We start from the raw sequence: 21,883 nt of genomic DNA, 5'->3' as shown, positions 1-21,883 counted from the left end.
CATTGACTTTATTAGATATGTCAAACCTGCCATTTTTAGCTATGGAGTTATAATTAATATAACTGAAAAATACTCTAAACTTCTCCAGGTAATGAGTTTTTGCAGTACTTTAGTAATTTATTATAACCACCAACTGGGGCTAAGGTCAGTGAACTTTCAGTTCAGACTGCCTGAATCAAAATGACAAGTACTGTAATACAGAGTACTTTCAAGTGAGTTCAGTAATAAACTTGCTTTCTGCGAATGAGTTGGGACCAGTGAATCAAAACAGAAAGCCTGTGAGCAGATTGTTGACAGTATCCTGTGCACTGAGGTTAAATCAAGGTTCACTGTGGTTCCTTACAATGAGACAGGAAGGAAGCTACATACAGCATTTTACCTCAGTCTCCCAATACGAGAATACAAGAGAAAACAAACATCTCCAATGCAACACATCCTGGATTCCTTGGTAATGACGCAGCAGGACCTACTGCTTGTAAAGTACCTTGTTGATATCAAATGCAGAATTTTGCAAGAATTAAGATTAGAATCAACATTCATCCATCGTGATGAAAATGTGAACAACACTGATGTAAATATGAAACTGCACAACAAATTCACAAAGTCAGTATTATGTATATGAGTCAAAGACTAGCGCAATGTGATCATTGATTTTCTAACCTTTTGACATGAAGGGCCATGGGCTGAAAATAGAAAAATGGAGCCTAAATGTTGCTAGTGTGGCAATGTTGCTCTGTTGGTTCTCAACTTTGGTACAGACAGAAATATCCCAATAGTCCTGTTTACACGTGATATTAACATGCGTCTTGGGTGATGAGATCACAAGTGGACAGCTCTAAGTACAGGTGTGAATGCCAGATAAGCCAACTTTCTGTTGCTGCTGTTACACAGGTTAGACTCAGTGCTAAAGGACCGTCTACGGAGCCGCTGTCCTCCTGGCAAATGGTCATCTAATAGTCTCTTACCAGAAGTAGGCCTAGTTATAGAAAACAAAATATGTAGTTTAAAAAAGTCTGTCCTTCAGTCTGTGGATGTGAGTGTTTGCCCATGTCAGCATGCGTCTGCCCTGTTGAGGTGCAACAATTATTAAAACCAATTTAATGATTGGTTTCACATGTGTCAGAACAACAGGAGATGACGTAATGACTTTCCCAGCCTAGATAAAAAAGGCATGTGATAGATTATCATCTGTATTTGGTTGCAAACATGAGGAAATTTGATACAAATAATTGGGTTAATAGCTCTCAAATCACACACTTTTCATTATACTGCTACATTTAATAAGAGGGATGTGAAAGGGTAATGTGTCGAGAGCTGTTCGACCAATATCTGCAAAAGATCATATGGAGAAATACTCATCTTGAGAACTACATATGGGAGATTATAAGAAACAGTTCTTTAGAAGTTTGCAAATAACTGTGCTGTACCTAAGTGTCTGCTCTTATTAAATACAAACACATTATATCTACAAAGAAAACAAGTATTTTTACTTGAATTTGGTTTAACAAAATATATGATTCCTATGTTCTTGTTTTGTGCAGATTTTTGAATTCAGAGGGGTGAAAAGAGAACAGCACAACTTATGTTTAAAAGTGTTTGGGCCAAACACTGTATTCACTTTCTCAACTGACATTGCTCAACAGTAGTTACTGTAATTATAGTCACTGCATTTCCTTTATTGTGCAACTGGTGACTTCTAAATTTGACCATATTCTGGTCAGAAACCTGATCATTTAGAGTATTGAATACAAGTTTCTGTTCCATATGGTGTGTTTCTCAAACGCAAGCATTATCCAAGTATGCAGTTTGCTGTATGTTCAAGCTGTCACAAACACGCTGAACTACACAAAGAGTTCCTGTGACTGCCTTTGACAAGGAGTGGGAGTATAATGAGTGTTTAGGATTTACTGAGCAAATCTGATTATGCCAAACAAATAGTTTAACGTTTTGGGGAATGTCATTTTTTTTTTTTTTGAGAGGTAAATTAGAGGATTGATACCACTGACATGTCTGTACAATAACTATATAGCCATAAGATGGTTAGCTTAGCTTAGCATAAAAACTGGAAGCAGGGGGAAACAGATAGCATGGCTCTGTCAGGAGGTCACAAAATCCGCCTACCTTACTTAAGCTTACTATTTAACATATAACTTGCTTGTTTAATCTGTCCAAAAAAAAGAAAAGATTTTGTTAGCTTCTACTGTGAGCAATGCTAGCTGTTTTCCTCTTCCTCCAGTCGTTATGCTAAGCTAAGCTAACATCCTCCTGGATGCAGCTTCATATGTGATACGAGAGTGCTATCAATCTTCTAATCAAAATCTCAACAAGAAAGTCATTGAGTGCACTTTCTCAAATGTTGAACTTGTTTCTTGTTACTATAAATGACATGTTGCAGTTTGACATGGATATGCCACACTATTTCTTGGCTGGGAGCAGTTTATTTTTTTCCTGTTTTCAGTCTAAGCTAGGCTAACCTGACTGCTGGCTTTAGACTTAACAGTATATGTACTTTAGGGATATAAAACTGGTATTAATCCTGTTTAAAAGAAAGCAAACAAGCATATTTCCAAAAATGTCAAACTATAGCCTCCTGATGTTAAATTTCTTTTGTATTGTGCTGTATATCAGGTGGGTGGGTACAGAATCTGAAATGTAATTCTGAAGGCAGCAGTGTTTTAAAGCTCTAAAAAACTCAAAGTGATGTAATTATAATGTTGAAAGCATCAAACACTTCTGCATTTGTGCATGGACATGAAAGCAAAAGGTTTCGATTGGGCCATAAAAGCCAGGTTTCATTGCTCAGACTTTCATTTCAGCCTTGGTCAACTTTAGGTTGGATTTTTCACATTGTTTTGTCCAACTGAGAAGAAAAGCAAGAAAATGGTTTGGCCATAATTTAAGTCATGCTGAAAAGTAAGGTCAGGACAGGCCCAGTGTAGCTCAAACTGAAAGTGCAAAGTCATGTGGCTCAGTCTACTCATCACTTTGTTGTTGAGATGTGCTTTAGTCAGAGTCAGGAGGACATACATAATAACTTCTTGACTGATAATGTCATTCAGGTCACTTGACACAGCTACACTTCAAAAAATAACATAGGAAATTTGGGGATTTTGGTGCACTATTGGAGACTTTAACAAAGTTCAGCAGCATACTTTAAAAAGTCTAGATATCTATACCATGACCATGGAAAATTCTTGTTTCTGACTGGCTGGCAGATGTCAGTTAAACCACTCTTTTAAATCATTACTGCTTCATACGAACGTGATTGAAGTTAGCAATAAGGACAAAATGGATATTGCCATAATTATCAGAGCATTGTTTGATTACTGATGTGTTAGGATGTATATTTAGAAATCACACAGTCAAACTTGTGGTGTCTTTTTGTTACAAAATCCCATTATTTTGTCATCTTAATAAGTATAATACAAATACAGTAGCTCAAAAATATTGTGTGAATTAGCAGCTGGTTAGCTCATCTTAGTTTTAAGACTAGGAACAGCTAGCCTGTTGCTTTCCAAGGGTAATCTGCTGTCCAGCACCTTCAAAGTGCCCAGATTAACACATTATATTTTATTGAATCTGTACAAAACCCGGTGTGGCAAATTGTGGATTTGCAGGGGTTATATGCTGGACTCTTGGCTGGAAGCAGTAACTTCTAGGACAAACCAGGCCAGCTATTTCCCCCCTGTTCTTTATCACTTGCACAAGGGGCTGTTCACATTGTAAATTGTTGTTCATACAGAAGACACGCTCAAAAGTGTGAGAACAAAGCCGTCATGGAACACAAGCATTCCCAAGCACCTATTTTTTAGTTCGACTTTTGAGATATAGCAACTCGCACTGCATATCATGTAATTTGGGACAACCAATCTCAGCTGACAGATATCCGTCCTTTATTCTGAAACTGTCAATCTTTTGAAGTTATTGAAGGAGAAGTTGATCTTTTTAGTGTCAGCTACCCAGAGCTTTAGTCTGACAGACAATATTTTAGGCGTAATACACTTACAAAAACAACCCCTAGTGGAATAGCAGCTCTGAACTTGGGATTTCTGTTAAGTAGGCTATGGGCTGGTTATGGTCGCATAGTAATGTCACGCTCCAAACCCTTGAAAGTTAGTAGGCACAAGATGAGCACCCAACACCTGACCTTGCATTTTCCAGGCAGTTAAAGACACACCATGTGTTCCAGCCCTATCTATTGTGTATACTTGTATATGAAGATAATGTATACAGTGTAAGAGATATAATATAAAGATGATAACAAAAGATGTGGAATAAGAGACTTGTTTATTAAGAACTGATTGTGTAGAAAAATCCAAAAATAGTAAATCTTACAAAGTAGTCATCAAAATAATTACTTTCATTTCAAACCAAAAAGCTTCTGGAATGCATACAAGTAAAACATGACATGCTAGTATGAGCTAGGCTAAAGGAGGCCCTGCAGGCTGCTGCTAGCTCACAAATTTGAAACCGACACAAGAGCCAGTGTTTGTTCATTATCAGCCATGTGTCCAGTCACAATGTCCTCAAGCAAGGCACTCTTTGACGCTATCAGTAAGAGCCTCAGCTGAATGAATGAAACAACAATAAAAGACAAAATTGACATGTATAAAAACATCTATAAAAATGCTCTGAGAACTCTGGCTAACACATGTGATCACTGTTATGACATAGTCATTACAAAGGAAAGACAACACTCAATGTGCTTCCTACCACTTCCTCAATGGAAATTTTAGTACCTTGCCAGTTCTTGAGGGTTTAAGCACAGTTATTGCTTTCACTCTCAACTATGGCTAACATGTATGTACAGAGCGCATTTAACAGCAAATACTTTGCTTAAAAAAATCAATGAAACAGTACAATATGTGAGAATTCTTTACAAAGCAATAAAAAGTAAACCCATTGTAATAAGATAATTCTTTTCTGTTGTATTTCTAATCCTAACATCCATTTACCCCTGTTTCTTTTCCAAGATCAAACACTCTAACAAAACATTGAACTATACAGTATGTTCACAGTGAATCCAACTTCACCTGAGAAAGACAAAGAAAGAAAGCAGTACATTCACTTCTGCTGAAATCTAATTTTGGCTTGGAAACCAGCAGTATGTCGTTGGTCATCTTTACAACCTAAGGCATGGTTCATCCACATACAGATCTTAGCCTTGCAGAAGCCAGCTGAACTCATGTGAGCTCAGCTTCAGTTGACTGAGGTCCACAGGACCAGCAGCTGGAAGCCAAGTCAATCAGCGAGTAAGGCCAAGTGATTTGAACGACAATGCAACTTGGCCCCTAGTGAAACATCCCAACAGTTCAGAGGTTAAACGCTGGGGAAGGAACCTCAACAGAATCTCACTGTACACCAGTTGCAAACTAGGGCTTTGGACAAGGCGCCCTTGATAGAAATGTGGAAAAGTGATCTATTTCTTGTCTCAAATTTACCAAGAAATCAAATTTGATTAACAATTTTTAGGACAATGGTGTCTTCCAGAGTAATAATAGGAAGCAAAGACCAGTAACAATTTATCAAGCGCTATGGTTGGCCACTCAGGTGTAGGAAGCATTCTTTGTGATGTCTTTGCGAAAGTAGGAACTAATCTGTAAACAGCTGTACTAACTAGAAACAATGCCTTTGTCTGGTTATAGATCCAAATGGCTGACAATAACTTTGCTCGTTTGCACACTGATGTAATAACCCAAGCAAATGTCTACTGAGCCTTCCTACGCCAAAATGGGTAAAGGAAAATTTCTGGCTTTGCATGGCTAACCAAGACCAATGTATCCTTGGAGCTGCTTCTGTTTATTTATTGATACCAAAAACACTCTTTTTAGTCGGTTTGCCGAGTTGATTTGACCCAGTCAGCCAAATTTGAAAAGTGGCCATCAGAGGCCATGCCGTTGCTTTGGTAAGAGTAATGCAGATTTTTAAGAGGCTGGGTGTTGCCACTAACGTCTTGCCTCATTGGATCCATGTTGATGCAATTGCTCACGGGACGAGGAAGCAAGTTGGTGTAAGTATTTTCTTGGCTTTCCCGTGGGGACTGCATGAAAGAAGCATGGCTTTCTTGTGCCACTGTGATCTGGGGCTCCTGCTTCAGCTGGAAGCCAGTCTGAGACCCTCCTCCCACCAGGTCCTTCAGAAAATCTTCCCCTTCCATTCCCCCTAGGAAGGAGAAAGAGCCCAGCCCCTGTGACCCCCCTCCACCTCCAGTAAAGGTGTTCTGAGCTGTACTGGTGGTACTGAAATTGGGCCACACAGTCTGCAGACCCTGGTTCTGGTTGCCTAGATGGTTCTGGGCCCGGGTCTCAGACGCAAGCTCCTCCCTTGGGTGCTGCATGTGGAAGGGCGCCTGGGAATCCATCTGGCTCATTGCAGGGGCCTGGGGGGCTGTATCCAAGCACTGTAAGTCTCTCATGGAGAGCTGAGGGAGGGTGTTGTGCTCCACTTTGTTGGGATAACCAGGTCCACGGTTTGGCTGCTGTTGGTTGCTTCTATTAGGACGTGGCAGATTGTTCATAGCACCAGACTGGTTTATGGTGACTGTATCCATTGAGAGTGCTGGGTTGGGATTTGTCCATGATTGGCTGACTGATACATTCGGAGCTGGTGATGTCATCATTACATTGTGAGAGCCAGGTTGGTAGGGCTGATTGAATACAGCAGGTTGTTGCTGCATTGAAGGTGTGGGCTGTTGCCTCAGGTACATGTTGCTGAGGTCTAGAAAACAAATAGTGACTTTTAGTGTGATAGCAGGAAGTATCGTCTTAATCTGGATGGAAGTGTAGTATTTGGCTTGACATCTGATTATTTGCTATTTTAGGGGAAACAAGTTAAACCAGTTACCTTTCCGCATGTGACTCAAGGTACTTTGTGGCACTGCCTTTGGCCTGTTCATCAGACCAACAAAAGGACCACCTAAAGAAAGGCCAGAGACCTTTGTTACAATGCATTCATGTATACTGCCATTCATAGGACATGCTCATTCATGCACATGTGGTCACATCAGATGGATTATACTGTATATACAATACTATATCTCTTACCTGACAATCCTGATATCTTCATCAAGTGCTCTCTTCTGCGCTTTTTCTCATTGTAGCCATATGGATCTAAACCAAACACAAAAAAGTTACACATCTACCACTTGAATCCAACTGAGAACTGAATCAGTTCCTGGACACTACCATCGGACACAAAGGAATGACAAGTTTGAGTTTACCAATAAAGCCTTGTTCCCACCAAGCAGTCCGGATCAGTTCAGTTTGTTAAACATTAGAAGGGTTAGTTTTGTGTTTCCATCGTCAAAAGTTGTGGATGCTACCTATAGAACCATTTCATTCCATCCTGTTTTTTGTCACCCCTCTGTTGAGGTACCTTGCACACTAATCTGATACTGAAAGGTAGAGCCTGAAACACTGCAGTCTGTTGATTGAGTTAGAGACCCATCACCCTTGCTTGACAAGGACTCAGTGCACAAACCTATTATTTTTGAATACCCCATTGACTGCAAAAGACAGTGTAAGCACTGTTCTTTTTTTTGTTCTGAAAATGTCGGTGTATAATCCCATTCTGTGAACAATCAGCAAGATGCGCACGTTCCTCTGCATTGGTCGCGAACAGGAAGTACAGCAAGAGCTGGATGGAGCAGTGACATGGCTATTACCATCTGGTAACAACCCCGCCTACATTTAAAAGTACTGTGTGTGGTGGAAACGCTAAACAGGTCTAGGGTTTAGGTAAATGTCTGTAGGAGTTGCAAACATGTTCTAAGTGTACTATAATTAAAGTGTTTGTTGGCAATGTGGCTTAACAGAAAGAAGGTGATCCCTGCTCAGTGCTCACCTTTGTCATCGGGCAGGTATCTGAAATCCATTGGTTCGCTGACTTCCTGATCGGAAGGTCGGCGCAACTGCATGTGCACAGTGACCGACTCTGTTATGGAGGTGTTATAGTAGGGCGGAGTCTTGAAGACGATGGCAACTTGGCGATGAACATCGGCCTGGGAGAAGGAGCCTTTGGCTTCCCAGCCATCAGAGGAGAAGAATCGCACCTCGATGTCATCTGGGGGATAGGGAGATGATGGGAAGACAGGAATGGAAAACTGAATGAACATGCAAAGAGATGGACACTGTGGCTGTGAGAAGCAAAATGGATTCATAGATAAATGGATTAAATGAAGATGAATGGAGAGAAAATAGATGCAAGCTATGTGAAAACCATACAGTACTGTAAAATGTACAACAGTAAAATGCTGAATAACTGATTGCAAAGGCCTACAGAACATCTATAGTATGTACCTTTCTGTACTTTGTCGCACAGTAGGAAGATCTCATCGCCTCCCTTGACACTGCCACTGTTCTTGTTGACCCGGCAGATCCTCAGCTCTGCTGTGTTTGGGGCCCCTGATGATACAGACACAAGGTGTAAACATGCATCCCAACAGATACAACAAATCTAACAAGTCAGACTTCATTCTACACGTGAGATTTATATGTCCAAGCGTGATAATGCCAGAATCTGCCTTTACTTGATCTAGTTGAATCTGTTGCAAAAAACAGCTTTAATGGCTCAGTGTAACTTGTTCTGTGTTTGCCTCAGTTTAGAAAAAGACCACATTCAGTTTACAGTTGAGGCCTCAGCAGGTTGAGTCACATGTCACATGCCTGCGATCAGAAGAGGAAGTGCTCCATGGTAACAGTGTTGTTTGAGGGTTAGTGTGTATATAGAACTTCCCCTTTCTCGATGTGTGTGAGGAACACTGAACTAGTTTGCTAAGTGCAACAGACAAAACAGTGTTGAGAGAATATCTACTGGACACACGTACACAGGTCTTGCAACAAACACTTGCGTGCTACAGGTACATATGTACAACAACAGCTACTTGTGTAACTCCTCAAGTCTTGTATAACTATATTACTTTATTTCAATTAGTAGTTAGTTCAATACATTTCTAGGAAATTACATCATAGTCAGCTCTTGAAATCCACTATCAATTGAACCCTAAGGTGGACACACCTAACCTCAGGCAGCCTGTATTCCCGTAGGTACAATTATATGGCAATGCTATTATGTTCTCGTCACATGTAATTGCCTAACATGACGTCAATATGAACACACTTTGATGTAGACAGAGCTCAGCCACTCACTGTTGTCGTAGATAGGGTTGGTGACGATGGGGTTGAGTGGTCTGGTGAAGTGGCCATTCTCGTCCTGCAGGAAAACCTGGATGCACAGGCGAACCACGTTCAAGTCGTACTCCTCTGTCTGCAGCAGCTGCTCACGTGGCACTGATATTATACACACACACACACACACACACACACACATACACACACACATAAACACGTGTCAGTATCACGACCAGGTGAGAGTAAAAGATGCTCGCTAGTTATTTTTACTGATAAGAGACAAACAAAGGATCACTTAAATCACCAAGCTCACACTGATAAAAAAGTAGGCTATGCATGTGTTATCAATAAAATGTACAAATGTAAAAAAAAAGTATAATTAAGTAAATAGAAAGCAAATATGTTGACTTTTCATACTATTAAAGACTATATTATTTAATTATTATCAATGTATTAATATGTAAGTAGCATTTTACAGCTTAACTTGTTGAGATGGAGCTAATTTTAAAAGTGCTCTACACAAAATTCAGATCTTATGAGTTGTCTGCACATAGTTCTCAACATGGAGGTGGCTGAGCTGGTTGCTAGCAGCTAACGGTGCTAACTCAATAGAAAGCACTAAAGAATGCCAACAGTGTAGACAGAGCTAATGGGGTTAACCAGGGGGCACAGGAGAGTGGACGCTACGCTTTCACAACAATGCCCTCAAGATGTCAATGCTAACCGCCACATGAACACAGTGCAAGTGGGATACACAGATGCACTTACATGCATGTGCAGCCGGACCAGCTTACCACAACATACCACAAAGAAGCTCAGATAACAACTCGCACACACTGAAGTAGTATGACTTCCTTCTGTGCTAAGAATGCCATTACTCAACTATATCTTTGCATAGTAAATAGTGGCTTGCTGCTATATTAATGCTCCAAAGAAACTTTATTTATCTTATACACACTTGGGTTCTTTAATCTATGACAACGCATCATATTTCATTAACTAATATGTGTTATAAGAAGAATTCTTAATTTGTTAAGTAACTACAGCTATCAAATAAATGTTGTAGAAAAAAGTTAAATACTGTATTTCCCTTTGAATTGTAGTGGAGTAGATGTATTACGATTTGTACTTAGGCACAGTAATTGATTAAATGTACTTAGTTACATTCCACCTGTTGCCTATGAGATTTTCACAGCCACATCAATTAAGTGGCAGTTGATGGAATTTTGTTTGTGGTGCTCAAAGCACTGGAAAATGATATAAAAAAAAATCACCAACTTCAGGAACTAGTTTCTCCCAAAACAAATTTCTAATTTCCCTCCATTGTCCACAGATCTAGGTGAAAGGAGTTTCACTGGAACTACTTTCTTCTGAGAAAATAGGTCCTATGAAAGTTGTTATTAACATGGTCTGTTAATTGTCCTGACTGAGCAGTTTTTTAGTGCAGTTTTTCAATGACTGAACCTGACTGCAGAAGTTTTAAAGATGGATATACGTATCATAACTGCATGGTCACAAACCACTAACAGTAAGTGGAATCATATCTCTTTTTGTAATATGAGTACAATTGCATCATAATTAATTTAAACACAAAATAATATAATAAGCTAAATGTCCAGAAAATTAATGTGTTCAACAATTAATGGCGTCAAAGCACAGACAAATTATTCTCCCTCGTTACATCCGTAGGCTGTCCCCAAAACCTCAAATTTGGATCAACATAAACACGTCACAGATAAGCATTTTCAAGTGTCCACAGCCTACACTCTCATCTGCACACACACACACACACACACACAAGCACACATGCACATACATGCAAGCGTCACACATACCGCCCTCAGAGGCATCACGCAAACACACACACCTTGCAGGGAGAGCTTATACTGAGAGACACCCACACACCAACACACACACCAGGCTTTCACATCTGCCTACTTTCTCTTCCTCCATCTCTCAATTTCTATCTTTCGCGCTCATGCTGAGGCCATCCCCGCCTACAATGAGTCGACACGGTGACGCTTGGGGGACGTCACCACAGGGTGGAAAAAAGTGTATGTGTGTGGCTGTTTGTGTGAGTGTCTGCACAACACAGAAGCAAGAGATGAGACTCCCTGCATGAGTGACCATGAGGTCCTGACGTGTGTGAAAGTGGTGGGACAAAAGTCAGGTCTTAAGTCTTAAACTTAGGTGTTTTTGTCTCCTTAACAATATGTTTCTCATCCGTTTCAATGCTATTTCAAAATGTAAACACCAACAGTGTAACTCCAGATTTAGTTTTTACTGTTCCAAACAAATTCCACTGTAATAATATGTGGATATTCCTGGAGGAAACACAACAAAAAACTGCAGTGCAGTTACACAAGAGATGTAGGGAAACTCCTCATCCTTACTGAATGTGTCACTGGACATGCTCAGTGCAAACAGCTAAGTATTTCCCCAGCTCTGTCTCTGCATGCTTGGCACCAGCAATTATTCTTCTCAGGGCTCAAATCCAAGTGAAGTCACAGGTCATCAGTGCAGTTACAAGTCTGTTTGGATTTTGCTTTGTCAGAAGTCAGCAATTTTGTGACTTGAGTCTGACTCGAGTCCACAGCTGTGCAAATAACAAGCGCAGAAAAAGGTAAAAACAACTCTATCTCCAAGTGTTATAGCTTTTTCCCTCCTTGAGCATTTTTAGTGAGAAATGATACAATAAACATGTCGGCACCAGAATGACTTCAGTCTGGTGTCGACATGAAGCTTCAAGCTTTGTTAAAAAAAATCTGATATTTGATATCAGATTGAGCCAAAACATGTCAGCCTGACTCTGACTTTTATAAAAATGTTGGATGTGAGATGGTATACAGCATTCAGATGGTTGGACCTGCTTTATATCAACTGCACTTTTGTTTAGATACAGCCTGAAATATTCTGTCTGAGTTAGACGACAAGATCAATGCCACTCTCATAAATGTTTGTTAAATTCAAAGCTACAGGCAGGAGGTAGTTAGCTTAGCTTAGCATAAAGACTGAAGTGTACAACAAGACAGAATTTGTTACCTTTGGACAGAGCTGTTGTACTGTATGTATACTTAAACCTCAATTCAACCATCCTGAATATAGAGAGTTCAATTTTATGTGCGTTTTACTGGTTTACAAACAGACGTAAAATCATTTTATTTGATGTGTAATTTCATTACAATAAATTAATATTATTACAAGTATCAAATCATCCACTGTCATGTTATTAATGCAGGGTGTCCACAGGTATCAGACACTTACATGTAATGCCTTTTAAGACCTTTTCAAAGTGGTGCTCAGATTCTTAGGAAACATCTTTAAAAAATAATACAGAGCAGGCCTAATTTTGAATCAGTTTAGTCAGCACTGCCTCACACTAAGGAATATACTAAATGCCATGTGGTAGGTATGTATGCTCATTGAGCGAAGGAGTTTTATCATCTTGACCAACAACACCAACAACAACAGTGACACTGTAAAAATCTACTTCTGGGGGCTGCATGGTCTCTCTGTGAGAGTAAAGTCGTGCAGCTCTGCTCTACTTCAGCTTTCTGTTCGGTCATCAGGTTTGTCTGTTGTAGGTGGCAGAAAAGACACAGTGGAGAAACTGAGGGAGGGAGAAATCAACACATGCTTGTGTATGAAAGCGGAACTGTTGTATCGAATATTGATGGAACACACAAAGTTGGTCTGTGTGTGTGAGTGTCTGAAAGAGGCAGATGCTGGACAGGTGCAGTAAAGTGGGTTGGAGGTAAAAGTAGCGGTGAGTGAATATGTGTGGTGGAAAAAAACACCCAGCTGGGCCCACAGTCACTGGGCACCCTGGATGCACAAAGCTGCAGCTGCAGGGGGACGCGGTCATTGGCTGCGGCGGAGACAGGGGACAGTGATGGTGGGGGGGCGGTCGGGAGTTGGTGGGAGGTGGGGTGCGGGGTAAAATGGTTAGTATGAATGTGGGAGCAGAATGTGAGAGTGAGAAAGAAGGGGAGGCAGGTGACAAGCCTCACCACAAAAAGCGTCTCCACTGCATGACTCACAATTTCATCAAGCTTCATGACATGCTTCGCTCAGTTTGTGTGTCTTCCTGAGGCAAAGATAAGGACTCCACAACCATATATCACAATTACATCATACATTTATACCTTCACTGCTCCATAAAACTGCTGTGTTTACCATGTTCCACTCACGCAGGTCACTTTTCCTCTGAAATTTGTGTTACTGCGTTACAGCAGCACAAATATTATAAAGTCTGGATACAAACAATGACGAATACAGAAAAGTAAAAGGCCCATGGAAAAAACACTTCCAACATGTTAATCCTCTTCAGTGAAGCAAAAACAACAGAGGAAGGACAAGTGGTGATATCTTCTTTGCGACAGAAAGCATTCAGGAAATTTGGAAATTACCAAACCTCTGCCAATACTGCGCTACATTACTCTCCTCCATGATCTCATTTGTCTATACTGATCATACTGAGATAAAACAATTCATCTCTTGTTACATCTAAAGTAACACTATTATAAAAAACCTTTTTCAGTTGTGAAATTATGTTGACAGATCATTTCTGTGCTGTGTGCCTATGAAAATCTCAAGACTGAAGAGCAACAAAACTTCCTTTGTTTAAGGCATTGAAATTATTTTGGATTTGACATCATTAGATCTTACTGACCCTTATTTCAGTCTATTACTGAGTGATATGAAACAAACTAATGTATTGCCACACCTGTGACTTTAAATCACTGAATTCAACAACAAAACAGTGTCACCTGTGTGACCTGAGTAAACAATTACCAGGTGTACCACCAACATCACACAAAATGGTGAGTAATACAGAAACATATAACTACGTCACACACAGTATTCAGTTCTCTGTCATCACTAGTACAGGTGGGGTGAGCTTTCTGCGAATAGATAGTAACGGTCTCCATTCAACCACACCGTTGTAGCCTGAACAATGTTTCACATGCATGACATGAGGTGCGGTGATCGGGGGGAGTGTGTGTTGGGGTGGGGGGAGTGCAAGGGGGCTTATCTCCCCCTGACACAGGAAGCAGCTGAGTTTCACAGCAGAAGTGAGCTCAAGAGAGCGGAAGGTTTGAGCCATGAGAAAAAGACATCCAGCTGCCCATTGTACAGTCTGTAGCAATAAAGGCTGAAATAAGATTTCATATGTGTGAGGTAGTACCATCTGACCAGTTACACCAAAGATCATACAGCTCCTTTATTGATACCTGGCATTTTACCAGATATAATGAGCTGAAACTGCGCTGTTAAAGGGATACTTCAGCCACAAAATGATCATTTGTGTATCAGTTACTCACACAGTTTTACACTTAATTCCTGAAGCAATCTTTTTCTCACATGCCTCCATGGTGAACAAAGAATACGGAAATTAAGAAAATTCTTGATGAATTGAAGTAAATGGGGGCCACGCTGAACAACAGCTAAACTACATTAAAACATCTGTTTACAAACTGTCACACAACTCAAGCAGTATAATCCAAGCCTCATTTATCCAGTCATTTGCTCAGTACTTCCCAAATGCATGCATTTGCGCTGAAACATTACAATTTTAAACACTAGAATGAGTAGTGCGTTTAAATTCTGTTTGTGCACTCCGCTGAGCAGACTTCAAACGCACGTGTTTTCCCAGGCGTGCCACTCTTCCTTGCATAAGACAGTTTTGTAAGAGTTTGTAAACATGTTTTGATTTAGTTTTGCTCATATTAGATACGGACCCCTATTGCTTTAAATCATCAAGAATTTTCTCCATTTTTGGATTCTTCGTTCACTATGGAGGCATGCGAGGAAGTTATCTTCACAAATTCAACGTAACACAAAGCGAGTAATTCATATACAAATGATCATTTTGTGGGTGAAGCATTCCTTTAAACGTGCTCATTTAGGTGTTAATATTCCAACAGCAAATTGTCCATGGTTACAAATATTCACTGTGTCCTCCTAAACCACAGGAACCAAACCATAAAATACCTTGAATGGCAGCAGTTAGAATATCTCCGTATGGTCTGACATCATTGCAAAAGAGACTTCTGTTTCATGTCTTCACCCTCTAAGACCTAAATTAGTTCCTCAACTGTAATACTCGCAAGCAGGTAAGAGAACAGAGATGTGGTCATATATGGTGAAGCTCAGCAGACACCTAGCATGTCACTAAAATTGTCAGCTAGGGTTAAGGGTTCATATCACATAGAAGCCATCTGTATCACAGTTTCATATTTTAGTTAAGTCACTTCAGTCTATGTGACTCAGTACGCACAGCTTGGGCTTTGCAGAATTTGAAAGTATCAGGTATGAACTCTGTTGCAAATGCAGAAAGTAGTAAATAAAAGCATTGGAGCCAATTATAAATACGTCAGATATGTGCAGTAAGCAGATATCTGGTTTATTTAAGCTGTTTTGGTCACCACTTATTGCCACTTGCCAACATGCAAACACTAAACACAAAAACCTCAAAGCATGTATGTCTAAATCAAACCTGCTCATAAACCCTCCATGCTTTTACAGACCTGTAAAGCACCATACCCTACTTTTATCATCTTCTCTGAGTGCTGGGGAACCCCCTCGGTCCACCCTCCCCCTTTTAATGAATCCTGCATTCCCAGCTCTCACGTGGCATCCTGCACTGTGCTGAATTGAGCAACTGTGACTAAGAATGGGGAAGTAGCTCAACGCCTGTTTGTACACGAGAAGCGTTGTCTGTCTGTGCCGGAGGACCGCAGAATGAAAGCGTGTTGAGGAAATGGCACGACTGTAGACGGTGCGGTGGCAAGTGAGCGGATTTTTGACTTGATGTTAGGAAAATCATCTCCACTGCCTGAGAACTGGGTCAACCAGCATTTGAAAACAATTCTTTTGAATTGTTTTGAACCTGTGTAACAGTAATAACAGCAGGAAAAGCAGCAGCAGCAGCAGCAGCATCAGTAACCAGCCACAGTGACAAACAGAAATGATAACAGTGACTGCACCAACAGCAGCAGAATTCAAAGTATTTCACCAAGATACAGTAACTCTCTGTCCTCTGATCCTCTGACTTTCTACCCCAAGCCCATTGGTTCCCACTGAAAATGTAGATCTTTAACATCGGATCACAGATATATAGTTATAGTTTCAAAAGTCCAGCAGGGACTGCATCTTTGAGCAAATAAAACATAGTGTAGTTAATAAATAGTGCATTTGTTGGGGGCTATTTTCTGTGGCGGATTAACACACATTTGGTGCTCCAGTGCAGTGGCGCCCCCAGCAATGTTCTATAGGGGCAGCCAGATGGAAAATCTTAGGGTGGCACCAAAACCAAAAGCCGTAACTGAATATTAGGAATTCAGTTGTGCTGTTTACGTATATATTCTCATTGGAACTATGTCAATATGGAGAGGTTTTTTTTTGGTTAGTATTACTAATTATCTGATGTGCATCGATGAATGCCGGCACATTTATGTTCAATAACAATTCTGTTTTAACGTGTTATGGTCTATACCTGTTAAGCAATTCATTGTTCTTCAAACAGTTTGACTGTCCTTACGATTAAAAATACAAATATAAAGGTTTGATTTGAAGGAGGTCATTGATTGTAAGAAATAAAACATTTACTGGGAACAAGTCCTCTCAAGTTTTGCAGAGACTTGTGATCAACCATAGAACACATTTTCATTCAGATATGTTGAGGTTAGAGTTAATGGGACACCACTGAAAACAGCCATGCCAGTTGTTCCCTCACCAAAATTTAGCCTAACTTTGGAGCCTTATTTAAACCCCATCCAAACAAGCTAGCATGAAATTGATGGTACAATGGATGCCTTGAGTTTTCAAGGCTAACAAGATACCACCACCTTTGCGCTAGCTTAAAAAGCACGCCACAGCATCTTAAAGACAGTGAAGTTAGCGGTCAATTATTTTTGCCAGAGGAGGCAGCGATTGTATTGAGGGCCATGACCCTCCCTGGCCACCCCCTGGGGGCAGCCCTGCTCCAGTGAGTACTTCTGGCAGCAGCAGAGTGCATGTGTGATTAGCTCAAAGTAAACTACAGTGGCCATGTTGACAGTAATGAGGGAACATGTCACTTAGAGCAACGTGTGACTCACTGATGTGTTTTTAATAGTTTTTTGGAGTGGAGCTCTGTGGCACAGAGACGGAAGATATACATGCAATACCTGTTGGTAGGACACATTCATTTGATCTTTTTTTGTGTTTTAAATTGTTTTCCCTGAAGGTGTTTGTGCCAACAACAAACACAAAGCCAATATATGATCAAGTGGGTTGACACCACCGCTGTCAGTCAGTGTGATGTAGGAGATGAAAACAGAAATTGACATTCAGAGCAGGGGGACTCACCATTGAAGGGGTTGATCCCTCTGGTCATCCTCTGTACGATCGCATCTTTCACTTCCCTCCTCCTCACACACTGGATCCCCAGATTCTGGAAACTGTGTGAACATAAATACAACAGGGCCATGAGGAAGTGACAGTGACTTACAGAGCTACAACAAGCTGATTAGAATAAACAAAACACAAAGGGCCACGCCTGAGTGAAGTATGATCTTGAATAAAGAATGTTGTTGCATATGTGGAAGGTCAAAGCAATCACGCCATCACTCTAACGTGTCTGATTTTGCTTTTAAAACAGACTGCCACAAACTAACTTTATGATCATGTTTGACCCAAATCTGTAGTAAAGTTATTTCTCTACACAGAAGTAAAGTAAAAATCCATCTGAATTTAATACACAAGTCTATGAAGGATTTACAAATTATACACACCAAAAGATACTGACTCATTCGCACTCTCACACACATTCTTGAGTACACAAACACACACATATACACACAAGCTCTGTTTTTTTTCTGACACGCAGCAAATATGGGTGATGTCACTTGGGGAATTCCCATATTGCCATCCTCATCACAGACATGGTTTGACAAATATGCTTTGTGTGTGTGTGTGTGTGTGTTTTGCTGTATGAGTCTGTATCCGCAAGGTCACTGATTTACACTCAGTGCCTTCCGAAACCGCCATGTGAATCATGAAATAGTGTTAATAGAGAGCAAATTGATTACGTTGTGGTCTACGACAGAAAGAGTGTGTTTGTTTATTTCGATGAAGGCATGCTGATTAAGACTGAGACTGGGGCGATAATTAGCCTACTCTGGTGACAACAGTGACAGTGAAGTCATTAAACGCTACTACAGAAAGCTGCTGGACGGAGGCGACTGTGGGAGAACTCACGCGATCACTCTGCGGTCTGGGCCAAACTCGGCCTCGTAGAATCCGTCTTTGCAGTCCTTCCCCACCAGGTCGTGTGGATGCGGTCGGTACGGCTCGTTCTTCGTCACCAAATATACACGTACTTTCCCTTTACCGCAGTAATTGAGGATCTATGGGGGAAAGAGGAGGTTGCTTTAACATTTAAAGGCAATGCAATGTACAGACAGACACGTGCAGAGGTGTAAAGAAAGTGCTCCACGGGTGCTTTGAGGCACAAATAAACAAGTAAATCTTCAGTTGTGTTGACTGACCTGCAGACTGGGGTACGTCCTGTTGTTGTCAGAGCTCTTCTCGCCGGGGATGCTCCCAGCTGAGCGACCCTCACACTTGTACCTGAAACGCATTCCCCTCTGCTTGGGCTGCTCGAAGATCTGGATCGCCGGCTCAGCCACTAGAGAGCACAGATGATGGGAACAGTAAATAAAGGGGTGTGGAGAGGAAAAGATGAAGATGGATTCAGACCACCAAACCATGAATACCACCCCTAAGATATTTTAAAGATGGCAGCTAACAGATTTTGCTCAGTTCTGCTTGATTTTTGCTGGAAAATAGTTACAGGATCAAATAGTTGAGCTAAGGTATACTCAGTTATTTACCATATTTTTTGACATGTAATAAGATCAGGAGGTATTGAATTTGCAGGTCAAAAGATGTCTAGATGTTTTGGTCAAAACAAGGCAAAAAGATGCCAAAATTTTGGTTCTACAAAATGTCAGAAAATAGCACAATTTTTTTTTAATTTCCTAAAGCCTGTGTTTTAGTGTTTCTTGTCTCTCTTTGTATTTTGGAGATGTGCCTAAATGCTTGTGTAAAAGTGATTTAAAATGATCACTGTCTGGTTTAATAATGGGTAAGCATGGATTTAGTGATTTACAGTTACTCCACACATCATTGCTAAAGTTAGGTAAAACTTGATTGAAAAGTTGAAGCTTTTCGAGGTTTTCAGACAAGTTGCTTACATATAGTTGAAACACTGCTCCATGCAACCAGGCTAAGAAAATCTACAGTAAAACTAAACTACTAGCTACTTCACAATAAAGCAGTTAAACTACATTTTAACTACTCTCAAAAAAAAAAAAATTACATCCAAACTAAATCACAGGAAGTTATCACAGTGTGAGTCTGGATCTTGGACAAGAGCTACAGTCACATCTCTGTTCAATCGAAGTAGAAATGTGCGAAGGGAGTTTACCCAGTATGGCTTTATAAATGAACAAATACCAGTGACTGAGCCCACAAAAGGTCAAAGATGGCTGCCCTGCCCTGGAATAAAGCGTACAGTAATGACTGAGGGCGTTTACAATTTGTAACAAATCTCAGAGCACCAGGATATGCAGTATCTAACATGTTCAAGCAATGTTGCACTTATATAGTTACATGGAGATACAACTGAATTGACACTGAGTAAAGTGTAGGTATGTTTGATTTAAAGACTAGGGCAGGCCAGTCCTCACCTCGATGTGTTTTAAAGAGAGGATATGGGCCAATTGTTGGGGTGGAAACAGAAAGATGCTTAACTTTTTTAGTATTCGATCACAGATATCTTGGTTGCAAACCAGAGGTGATTTTAGTCAAATAGTAGGCACCTGTCATTAAATGACAAATGTTTCCATTGAGCTGTGGCATTGTGCCACTGAATGGCAAAAAAGGTCATGTAGTTTGTAATTAACTACACAAACTGCATGAGCCAACACCTTTAAAGGCTACTGAGATTTTAATGTAGTTTTACTGCCACCTAACTACTGTTAATTGTAAAATTGTAGTTAAACTAATTGAACTGCACGTAGTTAACCACTCCCCGACACTGCATGAAACCTAGATGTCTAAAATCCCTGCAGCATCAAATTTAGCCCCATTACATGTATCAGTGTCTTTCAAACGGCAAATCATCAAATCAGCGCTTACTAAAAAGGCAAATCTCAGCCATGCTGCACTCAAAACAAAGTATGAAATGAGACTGTCAGTTCGTCTTTGACCATTGTGCAAGAAACAAAACCTGCAACACATGATGCCTGTGTGAGAGAGGAACTAAAACTGATCCGGGAAGTGTCTCTGTTTTTGGTTTATAATGTTTCCGAACAATTTAACTGCACAAAAATGGTCGTGTGGACATGACAGCCGAGCAGCAAGCACTTCAACTGAAGTGCTGCACTCACACGCAGTTGTTACGTAGGGCCAGTATGAAACAAGTCCTGTAACATTTCTGACTTGATAAAGAAATGTACGTTTGCCAAACAAGTGGCTGGGCCGGGTCCTGCCTTCCTCATTTTGCAGCTACTTTAGCAAAGGACGCTCCAAACACAGAAGTGAGAGATGATGTTTCTCACACGTATAGACATTTATAACACTATATATAAACTCATACCTCACAAACTATACTTATGAGGACAACCAAAACCTCTGGTTCTCTCTCACACACACATACACACCACAGGTCTGAGAAAAAGGCAATGCTTACCAATAAAACAAAATGAGGAAGTGAAAGACACTGCAATGCATTCACACACTGCTTGGCAGTTTATAAGTTTTGACTTGTGGAGACAGGCAGCTAATTTTGACACAAGAAGAGGCATTAAGATATACTTACTTAGGTGTGGATCGTCCCCTAGCATGGAGGGCATAAGAACTGAGGAGGAAAATATGACATATTGGAAGAAATTACGAAAGTGTGTGTGCAAATTAGATATGAAACCCACCCTGACTAGTTGTGATAACATGACAAAATGATATTTGTTGTGTTTTGTAAGCTCATTCAGTCCTGCTAAAGCCATCCTGTAATTACTCACACTTACTCCAATAACACCGTCAATCATTGCAACAAGGAGGAAGTTTCAGTGTTGCTGAACACACTTTGAATAAATAGTGCCACATACTATTAACAAGCTATCGTACATTTGGGCTGAAGATGTTCTAAACTCACACTTGAGTCAGTACTACATGTTCTTTAACATTACACACATGATGATTAGACTACATTCTGCCTAATCCTCTCATTAAGGCAGTTAGCATTGTTATTAATACACAATAAATGAAGGTGTTGCTACTCACCATCCATGGTGCACACACTCTCACTCTCGGTCGTATCACAGGTTATTGTCTCTTGGAGAACCTCGAGCTGAATGAGTGACAGTGGACAGGAAAAGTAATATTTGTTAGAAGAGAGCAACGGGGGAATTCCCCTTCGACTCCACCCCTTTAGTCTGAACTGACCAATGAGAGGCTGCATGACTCACAGCACAGAGCATAAGACAGAGCTGAGAGGATCCACTCCCCCTGCACACTGCACACTACCTGTCTGCCCCTCCAAAGTGCTGCTCACAGAGGAGAGGGAGGTCCAACACTCCAAGATAAGAGACCGGCTGTAGGGAAAATATGGAGGAGAGGCACATGGCAGCAGCCGTGAGTTTGGAAAAAGCCATGAGAAAGGGTAAGAGCAAATAATAAAAGAGGTTAAACAGTCAGATGGATCAATA

General features: G+C 40.6%; 1 protein-coding gene across 1 annotated transcript; it reads right to left on the bottom strand.

Moving 5' to 3' along the window:
• Positions 1-4,270: 4,270 nt before the first annotated feature.
• Positions 4,271-21,636, bottom strand: rel (v-rel avian reticuloendotheliosis viral oncogene homolog). The gene is made up of 11 exons (XM_050071803.1): positions 21,459-21,636; positions 20,998-21,036; positions 18,662-18,801; positions 18,372-18,520; positions 17,481-17,572; positions 9,147-9,287; positions 8,298-8,402; positions 7,843-8,061; positions 7,044-7,109; positions 6,844-6,915; positions 4,271-6,717 (listed from the first exon to the last, which is right to left on the bottom strand). The coding sequence occupies exons 1-11, from the start codon at positions 21,634-21,636 to the stop codon at positions 5,828-5,830; spliced, it is 2,091 nt and encodes a 696-aa protein (XP_049927760.1). The 3' UTR covers positions 4,271-5,827.
• Between the last annotated feature and the right edge of the window lie 247 nt (positions 21,637-21,883).

This window comes from Epinephelus moara, chromosome 19, assembly GCF_006386435.1.
Source record: "Epinephelus moara isolate mb chromosome 19, YSFRI_EMoa_1.0, whole genome shotgun sequence".
Lineage (NCBI taxonomy): Eukaryota > Metazoa > Chordata > Actinopteri > Perciformes > Serranidae > Epinephelus > Epinephelus moara.
Note: the sequence above shows the minus strand (reverse complement) of the source record. Positions and strands in the feature narration are given on the sequence as shown.